At 43.1% G+C, this 13,930-nt stretch overlaps 1 protein-coding gene and 1 long non-coding RNA gene across 3 annotated transcripts in view; one reads left to right on the top strand and one right to left on the bottom strand.

Annotated features, from left to right (window-relative positions):
• The window catches only part of LOC141770165 (plexin-A2-like), an 84,416-nt gene that overhangs the window by 59,203 nt on the left and 11,283 nt on the right, over nt 1–13,930 (bottom strand). The window contains exon 3 of the mRNA XM_074639825.1: nt 2,137–2,271. Within this exon, the coding sequence (XP_074495926.1) occupies nt 2,137–2,271 (135 nt within the window). The remainder of the gene's footprint in view (nt 1–2,136; nt 2,272–13,930) is intronic.
• LOC141770188 (uncharacterized) overlaps nt 1–13,930 on the top strand; it is a 127,210-nt gene that overhangs the window by 103,092 nt on the left and 10,188 nt on the right. The window lies entirely within an intron of this gene.

The raw sequence follows: 13,930 nt of genomic DNA, 5'->3' as shown, positions 1-13,930 counted from the left end.
ACGCCTTTTCGTGCGACCGGGCTGGTTCAGTACACTCACACACAGGTGAGAGAAGAAAGACAGTCAGACAGATAGACAGCGGTAAAGAGAAACAAAGAAGTGGATGGGTGCATTAACTTAACATTTTACAGAGTGGCACTTTGGGAGATTGCCCTGGAAAAACCCTGCAGCAGTTCCCCTCCTTCTCTAAGGTTTAAAGCCTCAGCCATCATTTCACAGACAGACGAGTGACATTCAGTGAGGTTATTGTGTGTTTGGATACCCAGCATTTCTATTCTTAGAAATGATCAAACTAAAGGCACACAGTGAGGAAAAAAAAAAGATGAACTGCTGTGAAGATTTCATTTTTTCATATCAATAATGGTTCCCAAATGATGTTTTGGTGCGGACACAGACGCAGGCACACACACAGACACACTGATTCCCTCTTTTCTCTCCTCACTCTTCATCATCATGCTAACCCTGCGTGTTTCACTCGGCAGGAGACAGAGAGGCTCATTGTTATTCCACAAGGGTCGGCTGATCTCAGCCAAATCTGTCTGTGCCTCGCTCCTCATTCCACATCATTCCTGTATTGTTTGGCTCCCAGGAATCCGAAAATCTCTCATCTCTGGGATCTACCAGAAATGTGGGAAATCTGCGAGTGAAGCCCTCTCTCCCCGGGGGGATTCCTTACCGAGAGCTGCGGGGAAAAGTCTGAAGGGAAAGCTGAGCAAAGATGGGAGAGGGAGACAGAAAGAGGAAGAGGCTTTACTCTGCTCCGAGCTCCTGAGGGCTACACAAAGCCAAAGCTGTTCTAATATTGAGAGAAAACGCCCGGCCAAAGCTGCGTTTGGCTTTTCGCTCGGTTATTATGAGTCACTGAAGGCGGAGTGGAGAGAGTAGCCGGCTATCTCCTTGAAGGAAGCATGTGTCTCTCCTTGAAAGACCAGAGCTCATCAATAAGTGATGCTCTGTCTCTTCCAGTCTATCACACAGAAGGAAGAGCTGCCTTGATTTGTTTTAGAAGACAGTACAATACTCTATTCTCTCTCACATGACATCCCTTGTTTTGTTCAACTTGACGCTTTTATAGGTTTTTGGTGCTGTTTTTCAAGCTCCGAGAAAAGAGTTTTGGTGCCACTCGGAAAAATAAACTGACAATTGTCCCGATGCCCTTTGCCAGTGTGTCCTGTGACTCCGGCTCAATACATTCCAGCAGTCAGACGACAACTGAGAGCAGTGATAGGGGCTTTTTTTTTGTTTTGTTTGTTGGCCGCACTGACACCTAATCCCATTTCACAGTGCCATGCAGCTGCGCCAAAATAATCACTTGATGGGAGTTGAAAGTGATTACCACTGTTCACTCTTATCTCCAATGAGTGCAGAGAATATCGTCCAACAACAACAACAACAACTGCTCGCCTCTGTGATGCCGGGCCAAGTGAGGAGCAGACAACGGGGGGATACAGGGGGAAAAAAAGCAGCTAATGGTTTTCTATGGGATGTGTGTGTGTGTGTGTGTGTGTGTCATGTACAAAAGATGCATGCACTGTAAGTCGATTCGCATGGATAAGTAATTAGAACAGTAGTCCATCCCCTTACACACACACAGCCTGCATATTTAACAATCCCTGCAGCTTGTGAGCATTTGGGAGTTGCCACATTGGATTTTAGGGATAAAGTCATAATCATCTGGTAGGATTCCAAATAAATAGCATTAATTTATCATTTAACATAAATTCATGTTTTTGATTTGAAACTGTTTTACTGCTAATTCCCGAGTTGTACACAATAATAACATTGCTTTTTGCAATACCCAGATAAACTGCAATGAAATCCTCAAAAAATAGGAATTACTTGTGAGTTTGTACCAGAATGCAGATTCAAATATATTTTATGTTTTGTTTGTACATAATTCATTGACCCTTTGGCAAAAATATTCCCATGCGGTACCTTTTCCATGTCAAGTAAAACTACTAAAGCTGCATATACAGTCTCTCGCTCAAGGACGTGTCAGCATGGCAAATGCTCGCCGTCACAGGGGCATGAACTCGCGGGCCTCCAGCTGAAGGACGGTCTCGCTATGCTCGCTACATCACCCCACCGCTTAGCGTCTCTCCTGACAGCAGCAGCGAAACGAGGGCGTTTCCTCACCTGATTGTCAGACATGACATAGAGAGAGTTCCTGTCCAGGGAGAAGGCCATGTCCCGGAGGATGGGGCTGCTATCCTTCATCACGGTCACCGTCTCGTACAGCACGCCTCCCTCCAGAGGGCCGTCCACTCTGATCTGCAGAGACACGGACAAATACAGAGACAGTGAATGCCTAGCTGTAGGACACAGTGACCGAATGGTTACTGTACTTTTGTAGAGTGACATCTGTTGTCTATGTGAGCTCCCACTGTCCCTCCAAGACACCGGTTTTATGAGAAAATGTTATTTAAATGTCAGTTTTACAAGAAATGATATACAGTAAACAGCAAGTTTGCAGTTTGATGACCACACAATTTCACTTTTAGCTTACAGAGTTTTGTACGTTTTCTGGCTCCAAATGGTTATAAAATGTACAAGGAACCATGACTTTCTCCACTATGGAGGATTGTTGCAATGCCTAACATTTCTGGTAATTTCAGTACATTGCAAAGCAAAAACGTCTATTCACGTTATTCCAAACCATTTCCCCCCCAACTGTGTAATCTCTATAAACCGATTCTGCATTCACATGAAGAATCTGTAGGCAACGGCACAAGATTTTGGTATTGGAAGCGTTCTGGTTTCCATTTGTAGTCTGATTATTATAGTCCAATCATGTTCGAGCAGGCTTTGGTTGAATGCAGGTTCACAGTCAATGTGGAGAGCAAAATTGGTAGAAAGCATTGGCTGAAATGCAATCTCGGGAACCCCCGGCTATCATCGGACAATGGTTTAACTTTTAATTGGTTTGAATTAGCTTGTAAACTGGCTACTTCTGAAACAATCCGGTCGTACACGTCGTCTCTCAACTCAAACTCCAGTCTCGAGTCTCAAGTTGCTAATCGGACTGTAAACAATGAGCAGCGCACGGAAAAGGAAGTCTTGGCCCCGGATATCTGCTGGCTACAGCGAGTGGGCAATTCCGGGGTCTGAAAAGTGAAGCCAATGCAGAAGTGCCTTAAACTTGTATTCTTTCTAACAGCCAGCAGGGGGCGACTCCTCTGGCTGCAAAAAGAAGTCTGATTGTATAGAGGTCTATGAGAAAATGAGCCTACTTCTCACTTGATTTATTACCTCAGTAAACATTGTTAACATGAGTTTATGGTCTCAATAACTAGCTTTAAGTCTTCTTCAATACAGCATGATGTTCATTTAGTAAATTATGGTCCCATTTAGAGTCAAATAGACCATAAAGCAAGGTATGCTTTAGGGCATGGCTACACTGTGGTTGACAGGTCGCTACCACGCCGTTGTCCGGTCTGGAGTTGTCTGTGTTTTTTGTGTTACAACTTTAACCCTTCCACAGTGAGTTTTCAGTTCATGGAAGATAATTATAACATTTTGCTCGCCTAAAAATTTCTTATTCAACATTCGGTTGGACTTAGCTCCATCTTCTCGTGTCACTTCTGGTTGCAAAAAAACAAGATGGCGACAGCCAAAATGTTCAAAACGGCAGTCCACAAACCAATGGGTGACGTCACGGTGACTACGTCCACTTCTTATATGCAGTCTATGATTCTTGCAATGCCCAATGTTTCTGGTCATTTTAGTACATTGCGAAGCAAAAATGTCTATTCCCATTAGTCAAACCATTTCTCCAGAGTCACCAAACATACCAAATGTCCTCTTGTACAAGCCATTTTTATTTAGTTCTATGATAACAAATAGATGTATCTTAATCAGTTGTAAATAAACTCTCCTCCAGTATAGTAATCAATTAGAACATACGCAGCTTCTCTGTTAATGAGCTAATGTGAAATGAAACACAAAACAGCTTGTTCATTTACTCGGAAATAAATCACTGAAAATATCCAAATAGATTCTTACTGGAGGCAAAACTTCAGTGAGCAGTAGCGAAATCTCTTCATTATTCATTCATGTCACCTAGGAAAGGAACGTACATTGTAAAGTCGAGACTTAGAAAACATCTGCTGTTACTCATTCAGTTGTCCGATGCAACTCGAGTACCGCCCCCGGGGTTACTGCCATGACGCAGTTAAGAGTTTGGAAACGTGTTCAGCGAGCTCGGCCTTAATTTGACTTTGGAGTGACTTTCAGGCAGCAATCTTTTGGGACTTATTAAATGCAAGCATGGAGAACAGATGCCCACCGGTGAAGGGGTTTCGATTTCTCTTCTCCCACCTCTGCCTACAAACAAGACGTGCTGTTGCAGCGAAGCAAACAAATAAGCAGGGCCGTCTTTGTAATAAGTGGCTTAAAGATGTTGGAGCCGTCGAAAGGCATCCTCGTGAGGGTGTGAAACTGTTTGTAAAGATGCAAAGTGGTGACTAAGCTGAAAAAGGCTTTATTATTGCTGGTATAAACTACCCGAAAGTATTTAAACTTTTCATCTGCTTACTACAAAGACAAACCTCCTTTATTTGTCTAGTTTATTTTGCCTAACCATTTCCCAATGTGTTTTGCACCACAAACAGACTTCTTACATTTTTTATTTCTCCAAAATACATTAATTTGCACTCATAAATCCCATCTTTCACCATTGGTGCAGGAATGATGTGAATTGCATCATACAGTAATGATGACTTGACACGTGAAATATAACTCAGAAATGTGAAATGTGAGAGAAAAGTCTGAATAAAGCAGGATAGAAAAAAAATCCTCATTAGCTATGCAAACCCAGGTTGAAGCCCTATTTAAATTCCAGGGAGATTGGATCATTAGCCATGTGATGCAATTACAGTAAAGCTGAATTAATTTCTCAATCATAATAATTGAAATAAATGCAAGATAATGAGGAATTGGAACAGAGAATCTTGGAAGCAGTGCGAAACGTCTGCAGTGCGATTATGCCAGTCTTCCCGACGCATGGTGGACTTAAGCGACCTCGCCACCCAAATCAAATTTGACTGCAGAAGATTTTGAATGCGTGCCAGGTCTAGCTCGTGCACACACATGGTGGCAGAGCCTCAGCAGTCTCTCAATGGGGACAGTCAATCAATACGAACTGATTACATGATTGGATCCCCTGGGCACCGAAACTTCATCAATCAATCACGCCTCCACCTACCCAGGCAGCTGTGCCTCTCCAACCGTCAGCTCCGCCAGCCAAGAATGAAGAAAGGAGGGGGAGAGAGAATATGTGCAAAACGTGTGTGTGTGTGTGTTCGTGTGTGTGTGTTTGTGTGTGTTAGCTGATGTGGGTGGGAGAGTAAATACTGGGGGGTACAGAGAGGGTGCGGCGTCATCTTCCACATACAAAAACACCAAATAGTGACATGGTATTGTCTGTTTATTCCAGATCATAAGAGGACACTGCGTCTCTCCGGTTATTACCTCGACACTGTGCACAATCCCATCCTTTAAACAGATATTTCATAGACAGATTTATCGCTGAGCTAAGCTTCTTTCTCTCTTGCTCATTGTTCCTTTCTCTTGCCCTGTCTTCTCTTGTCCTCTTCCTCCTCCTTATCCTTATCCTATTCCTCTTCTCCCGTACCACTATCCCACACAGTAAAGGAGCCAGTTTACATTATTGTTTCCCACACTTTTCATTTCATAAATAGCATAGATGGAAACCAGAGCATGTAAGCATTTCTGTGGTGAAACCATGTAAAAAAAACAATCATCTAGAGAAGGACAGATACTGAACCATGTGAGTTTTTAGTCGGGGGATGATGGGGTTGACTGAGGGCCAGCGGTGCAGGGATGAGCTCAGACAAATACTTGACCCATCATGACCGATCCGTGGTGTTTGATTTCAGCGGATTTAATTTTTTTTTTAGCATTTAAAACAGGGCTGACCAGACGGAAGCCCTCTGGGAGTACAACAGGTCCTCAATCTCTCCTTAAGCTCCACAGTTCTATAATGAGAGTAAGGCGGCTTTAATTGGTTTTATAATGAGCCTGCTTGTAGGAAATGACACACAAGAGTTGCAAACGCACACACATGCTCACCTATGCGCACAGGCATGCAAACAAAGACGCACATACACTTGCATACAAACACACTGCTCACTCACTGTTTGTTGGTTGTTCTCATTAGATTTGCAGTTGTAAATTCTGTGCGTAATCACATATTTGATAGATAAACTATCTCATGGATTATTGCATATCAGGAACACACACTTAACATGCAACAATCCACGTGGTGCAGAATTAGACCCCATTTTCATTTAGTAATTTTAAGTATGCATAAATAAAAACACGTGGATGAATCCTATTTATGAAACACAGGGAGACAAAAATGTCATCATCTTTACAGTTTGTCACTCACGCCACTCCCTCATCCACAGATCATTCCAGGCGTGTGAATGACACGACAATGCACAAGGCAAAAGCGTGTAATAAGAACGACGTTCTTGCTTTTGGAGTGTCATTTTCACGCTATGTAGTCTGTACTGACTGCAATGTACTGATGTAGAATCAGAGGGGAGAAATGGGCCTTTCACACAGAACGCGGCAACGGCACCACTGCGCTCTTAAATCGATTATTTCCAATTGCTTGCGCGGCATAACAATTGCTTTTCGGTGCACTGAGCAAATGATGTGCGCTGAACCCAGTGGCGAGCGCAGCGCAAACCGTGTGAAAGGCCTAAAAAACATGCTTATGGTGGGCGGGAGGGGATGTGCATGGGTTCAACAAACACCGGACTTTCAACCAGGAGCCCTGTGTTTTGTTTTGTAAGTTATGTTACTGATGTGTTTTCCGTACTTATTGTACTTAGTTTACTTATTTTAAGGCCAACCATGAGTTTTTCTTAAACCTAACTAAGTGAGTGTTTTTTTTTGCCCCCCCCTGCTGGTACTGCACCTTCATACACGTGTGTAATATTCACGCCTCGCCGAGGCAAAATGTGACACTGACACGCTACCTTCTGGTGGACAGGCGGATCTATTACATTACACGCTTTTGAGTGATATTGGGTTGATCATTCAGGGATCAGATACAAGCTACAATCAGCTGCGGTTGACCGTCTGAGTCGGTGTTTCCACAGAGAACTTACATTGTTACCCTTCAGAATCTAGCTAGAATGCAGCAATTGGATTTCAATCCACCTCAAATGCCTCTTGGCTACATTTTTACTTTGTATATCAAAAAAGCTGTCTGATCCTCCAACTCGTCTCACTCCCAACTCAAATACCGCCATTTGGTAAGTGCCCCTCAGCATCGGAAACTGATGCATAGAGGCACCCTTTAGCAATAGTATGTGACGAACCAGGCTTTCAACTAACTCTAATGTAAACCCACCCGCGACCTTATTTGACAGCCGGAGCAACTGACGTAGTATTAATAGCATGAGAGTCCACTAAGGGATGGCGGGAGGGGCACGTCAGTGAAGTTAACATCAACCACAACTGTTTCTTAACCCTACCTAAGTGGTTATGTTGCCTAAATCTAACTTCCTGTGAAAACAGTCTATTTGAGTCTATGCATGTAACGAGTGTATATTGACACGCCGTCACCAGTCCGTCCAAAAGTAACGCAAGAGAGGTACCCCATGCATCGATCTCCGTTGCCGAGGGGCACTGACCAAGCAGCGGTAATTGACGAGTTGGGAGTGAGAATGTGTTGGATCCGCCAGAGATGCATCAAGTGACTTAAGTGTAAATAAGGTCTTATCAAAGTAGTAATGACATTGCTTTAAGGTCAATACAAACAACTACATATTTTCCCGAAACCTCAGTAACCCTCCTTTTAAAATCCAAGCAGACTCCCCTTGTGTGGTCCATGTCATGTAACAGAAGAACTGCACTGATTTGCCATTAATACCACATGTCCACATGACCTCAGTGAGCTCATTTCATTCTCTCTTCCCAGCGTCTCACAGCTGAGGAGGATATATATTTAACCCATGAATAATATTTAAGCCAATAACGGCAATATCCTTCCTGCTGCTGAAATTCCCTCACAGAACCTGCGATGGATATAAACAACCCAGCTTAGTACGGATTCCACAAACAGATATGCAACCTGAGCCTGTGCGCTCTACAACGAAAACAGCCTCCCTTTCTGGTGCTGGGTTTGCATCTTAAATGCTCGGCTGCACTCTCATCCTGCGAGAGCCAAAGAAAACAAAAAAAGACCCAGACTTCTTGGATGTCACTTGGCCTAAGTCGGGTTGTAAAGCTGCCAGGAGCAATCCATTCACCCGAAATGTCTCTCCTGTGAGTATTTACATATGGGGTTGATTTTGAGATTCATTTCAGGCGATGATTTTATTCATGCTGAGAGGAAGTATACATGTAAATGTCATTGAAACCCCTGCTTTTCCGCTGCAGATGGGGAAACCTTGTAAAACAGATGATTACTATGTTTATGTGGTAATGACTGTCCAATCTGAAAAAAAAAAAAAAAAGTGTGTCCATATGTGGCCAGCCGGTCTGTGCCCTCCACATTCAGCCAGCTAACCTAAACATATGGATGATGACCCAGGAGGCAGAGAGCACTCGGTTAAACTAATCATTCCCAATCTGCCACTCTGACGAGGTTGCATCTGTCCCTGAACACCGGTCTGTTGAACCAAACATAAAGAGGTTGCTTTGTTTATTCTACAGCAAACTTGTCTTCCCCGGTGTTTACATGACATTTGTCTGGAAATCAGTGTTTCATCCCACATGCAAACATCTGATTTACAGTATTGTTTTTCATATAAAACCAAAAGTAAATGAGTCAGTTTGGCAGGAAACCACACACAAATCTTAACATTGTAAAAAAAAGGGCACAGAATGAAATCACACGCAAGACTAAATCTAAAGTAGATGTACACACAGACTGTGAGAGAGACAGATTTTGGCACCGGCTCGACTCTATATTGTGACACAGGGCATGCAGCGACATAAGGCCCAGACAACTGGCCACCTTTTAAGGTTGAGTGGCTGTGCATATGGTCCGATCGAGGATGACAACCGAGGAGAACGGGCATTGATTAGCCCATATAACCATCACGGCTCTGTGAATGCTAATGAGACGGAGCTCGGTTTAGAGCCGAGCTGCTGCAGCGGCGGCGGCGGCTAATGAAAACGAAGAGCGTTCGGAAGGGAGGAGGGGGTCACCGAGGTGGAGATGCGTATTACAGGATGGGACTAATCATTCAGCCATCACATTAACTACAGCCACAAAGAGAGGCGTATTGATCGCATCAACTAGATACGCTGTATGTTGGCAAGTGCCCATGCCTAAACGCGATTACCAACTGGACTGGAAGAGAGGTCATGATGTGTCTGTTCATGCATGTGTGTTTTGAGCGTTATTGTGAAAAGCCTTCCAGTTTCAGCCTCCAAACATTTTCAGTTCGCCCTAACCTTCAGCTGCATGGCGCGCTTCCAAGTCTTCACACCACAATTTCTACAACTTAACCACAGTCTCCTCTCAGTCTCTGCATGTTCACTTCTTTTCTCTCTCCTTGAGGACATAGTTTCCTGTTCTCCGCTTCCTGTCCTCCTCCGTACGCCCCCAGTCCCTCCAATCATTCCCATTGTTTGCCGTGGTTCCCATGGCCTACCAACAAAAGCAGTGGGAGGGGGACAGTGGAACAATTCATGGCACCCGTATGGTCTTCATTTCGCTGACCGCAATGCAGTCAAAGTCTTCTTACTGTATGTGTTTCCATTTGTGTGACTGAGCAGGAGAACGAAAAGAAAGAGAAGACAAAGAGAGATGGAGCTGCTAAATAAAACTGCAGTCAGGAAATAGCAGACAGATGGATACCTTTCTGTGTTATCACAAAATTGCCTGTCTTAATGCCATTTACTGTTTCAGCTGCACTGAGACATCTAATGGCGATACGCTCTGAAGACTTTCACCCTCAGGTCCAGCTCCCTTCATGCAGTTATGAAAATCTTTTCAATTTAGCGTCAAACACACCTATTCAGCCGGCTCCCCTCCCCTCCTCTGAAACTCCTTTCTAATGATTTCAATCAAATCTCCACTTCCTGGCCCTCCTTAAGAAACCGTGACTTTGGAAAGTCCAAGTCATTTAGCCGTGCGCTGGAGAATTTCCCCAACCGGTCAACTCTCAATAAGCCATAATGAATCCACTATTTGCACATGAGAGTATTGCACTAAGGCTTTATTTGACTAAGGCTTAACATTTCCAGCCATATAGAGAAATACTGCTGCTGGGTAGCTGGAACCACGGAGGTAATGTGCCAGTCGTTCAACACTGCACCTCCTTCATATTACAGCCTGTGCATCCTTCAAATTATATTTACCAGCACTGAGCAAATTTCCTTACAATGATTGACCAGTGAAGACGTCAGTGGCTCGCTCAAGAGCAGTGTTGAGGCAGCTGCAGGGATCAAATGTGTGATGCTTCAGTTAAAGGACAGTTTCTCCAATAGAATTTCCTCCCCAGCCTCTGGAGAGTGTTGTTTAAATCTTTCAACATTAAAGCTACTGTCAATCACTTCTCGCTAAGCTTGTGAACTCCGATCAAACGGTCAAACTAGGCAGCGCTGATCAAATATGAATTAATATTCTGTTACTGTAACGCCCATTTCTCGCGTAAAATGTTTTTAGAAACATATTTAAGTGTACTGTTTATCTGTAAAATGAGAAAGTTTGCTCGGGCCGGTGGGCGGTGCTTTGTTTTGGCTTGACTGTTTTTAACATTCGGGTCACAAACTAGACTGTATATAAGAAGTGGACGTATAGTCACAGTGACGTCACCCTTTGGTTTGTGGACTGCCATTTTGAAGCCTTGAGTTCGGCATTTTGGCCGTCACTATCTTTTTTTTTGCAACCAGAAGTGACACGCCAGGGTGGAGCTAAGTACAATCGAACTCTGAATAAGACATTTTTAGGGGACCAAAATGTTACAATTAACATTTATAAACTGAAAACACACTGTGAAAGGGTTAAAGTTCTAAAACGAAAACACAGACACCTCCCAGATCGGACAACGCCGTGGTAGCGACCTGTCAATCACAAGGTAGCCACGTCCTAAAGCATACTCTGCTTTATTGTCTATTTGACTCTAAATGGGACCTTAAATGAACATCCTGCTGTATTGAAGAAGACTTGAAACTAGCGATTGAGACCATAAACTCATGTTTACAATGTTTACTGAGGTAATAAATCAAGTGAGAAGTAGGCTCATTTTCTCATAGACTTCTATACAATCAGACTTCTTTTTGCAACCAGAGGAGTCGCCCCCTGCTGGCTGTTAGAAAGAATGCAAGTTTAAGGCACTTCTGCATTGGCTTCATCAGAGGAACCTGAATTTTTCAAAGACAATCTGTCTCATTTACTGTCAGGATATTATGACAGCTTGAGCATATACGACAAACAGTTCAAAGGGTTTAATCATATATTAAAATATTACTGCAGCTCCTAGGTGGCAGGTATGACATCATTGATTTCCCTCTGAAATGGGATACACACGTCTTAATACATTCACTACGTCAGGGAAGCATCCGGTTGCACTCTGTATGCCATTGTAGTCCTTCGGAGTATTACTGCGCTGTGCAGAAACATTTCCTCAGAAAATCAATTCCACTCAACACCTGTTATGTGTTTGAGGCTGCCACAGGGTAAGCACAAGTATAACGTCATTCGACAGTGTGTTTGCTGCTTACTTACTTGCTAGGATACAATGGCATAAAAAATCTGCTGCACTTCCTACAAGTAGAAAAGTGGAATGGAGTATAAAACCTGAAGAAATGTGTTTGCAGTGTTTCAGTTTTTTTGGAGCTGAATAATACTACTCATTGATTTAAAAATCAAAGCCATATATAAAACCAATACTGTTTTTCTGGGACTACATTACAGAGCCTCACAGTAGTTGAGCCAGGAAAGGAAATCATTTTGTAGTCACATGCTCATACTCATTTTATCTGCATACAGAAAAGGGGGAATTTATGTGTAGCTGCACACATAGCCACCACAGCTAATGTACGCCTCCTCAAAAATGTAAATACATGTATGAGCTACTTGGCTATGGAAAAACCATGAGGGGACTCGAATAACTGTAATATGTCAGCTTGGACTGCTGTTGACAGATCGTTGACAGTGAAGACAAAATGAAGCAAGTTGAAGAAAAGACTCAACCACATCTAGCAAAACCTTTCCCACTGCAAACCTCTGCTTACTGTGATGGTCGCTCTCCATCACAGTGAATTAAATCATTTAAACACGCTGATTGCACGGCAGTAGTCTCCCATTCAGTAAGTAAACAAGGTGAAACTTCCCATGGTTAATCTAATGCACAAAGTCGATGAAAGGCAGTAAACACATTTACTGCTGGGAATATAATTAAAGCATGGTACATGAAAACCTATAGGTATCTACAGCAGGCCTGTAGCTGAGTCCTTGTACCTTATCTTTGAGTTTCCAGCTTAACACTAAGCACTGATACTCAAACAACATTATGAATCTGATTTGAATTGTTTTAGTTCAGTTCAGGCAGCAGTCACTGACTGTGAGTCACAGTTTTTTTTTCCTGAGATAAGTGATCATTTCATCATTCAAACTTGCATCAGTACACACATCAGTAAGCGATCATGCCACTGTTCATAATGCTACAACCTCAAGGCGCTGCGTTTGACTGCCTGCAGCTCAGTAGTAACGTCAGTCTCTTTCTGGTTCAATTTTTCTTTTAGTTCAGTACAACACTAGGCCCATACATACAGTACATAACGCTGTCTGCTACAGAGTTATTGCATCATGATTGTTTCTATTGATTTTGCAGTCTTTTAGTAAAACCAGAAGGTAACATACATTAGCTGAGCTGTTACGTAGATGTGCTACAGCAGCTAAGCTCACAATGGCAGTCACTGGTTCATCTGGTGGATTTGGCATTAAAGATTTGTTCATACATGTACCAAATTCACATCTACTCTGTCCAACTAACATATGAGCATTTACATCTATGAGAATTTTTAATGTTGAAATGAGGAAATTCTGTCTGTCTGCGTGTTATTTGCATATCTCGTGAACTATACAATCTACTTCACACTTGGTGGGTGTATTGCTGGGGGCCCAAGGGAGTGCTTTTTCGAATTTGGTGCATTTTGGACATTCGACACATTCAATATTAATAAACTTTGAATTAACAAGCGAACGGCACTCTGTTCAGCAGTGGGGGCGGAGATTCAGAGCTCTGCGGGTAGACAACAGCTCATTGACTGCATTTCACTTTTGCTGCTGGATCCTGGATATATCCTGCTAACGCTACGTGAATGCTGGATAACGTTACAACCGAACTCTACTTCACTTCCCTGGAGCACTTCCTTGGGGCCAAGCAATCGGCCCATTCCGAACGGACACGTCATGAACAGGCACTGCACTAGTGTTGATTTAAATGTTGTGTATATCTTGTGTTTGTGAGTTCTGGCTCAATCTTTGTCGAGCTTGCTCAGATTTGTTTCGGATCATCACCGAGAGCCACACCACCAAACTCATTGTTGCAATAAATAACCTTGATGTGACTTTACTGACGGAATTGCTGATCAAGAGCTCACTGGGTCCCACAAGTGGAAACTGTGCCATTAGTGCCACTGAAAGTTGCCTACTGTATATCAAAGCCTCCTGCCCTGAAACTGGAACAGATTTAAATAAGGATCAGTGAGAGATAATGGCTTTTACCTCGATTCACCTCATTAGCGTACGTCATGCGAATTGTAAAAGCCCCTTTTGTAGTTACCCACAGGGTCATATTACTCAGCTTAAATCAACCACCTAGTGTAACACAACTGCGGCAGGTGATGACAGAAATATCCTGTTATATATCTGGACTAGGAGTAGCCTAATCGAGGGACGTTGATGGATTCATCCATATGCTGCATGGTGCCTGGA

This window comes from Sebastes fasciatus, chromosome 1 (assembly GCF_043250625.1).
Source record: "Sebastes fasciatus isolate fSebFas1 chromosome 1, fSebFas1.pri, whole genome shotgun sequence".
NCBI lineage: Eukaryota > Metazoa > Chordata > Actinopteri > Perciformes > Sebastidae > Sebastes > Sebastes fasciatus.
Note: the sequence above shows the minus strand (reverse complement) of the source record. Positions and strands in the feature narration are given on the sequence as shown.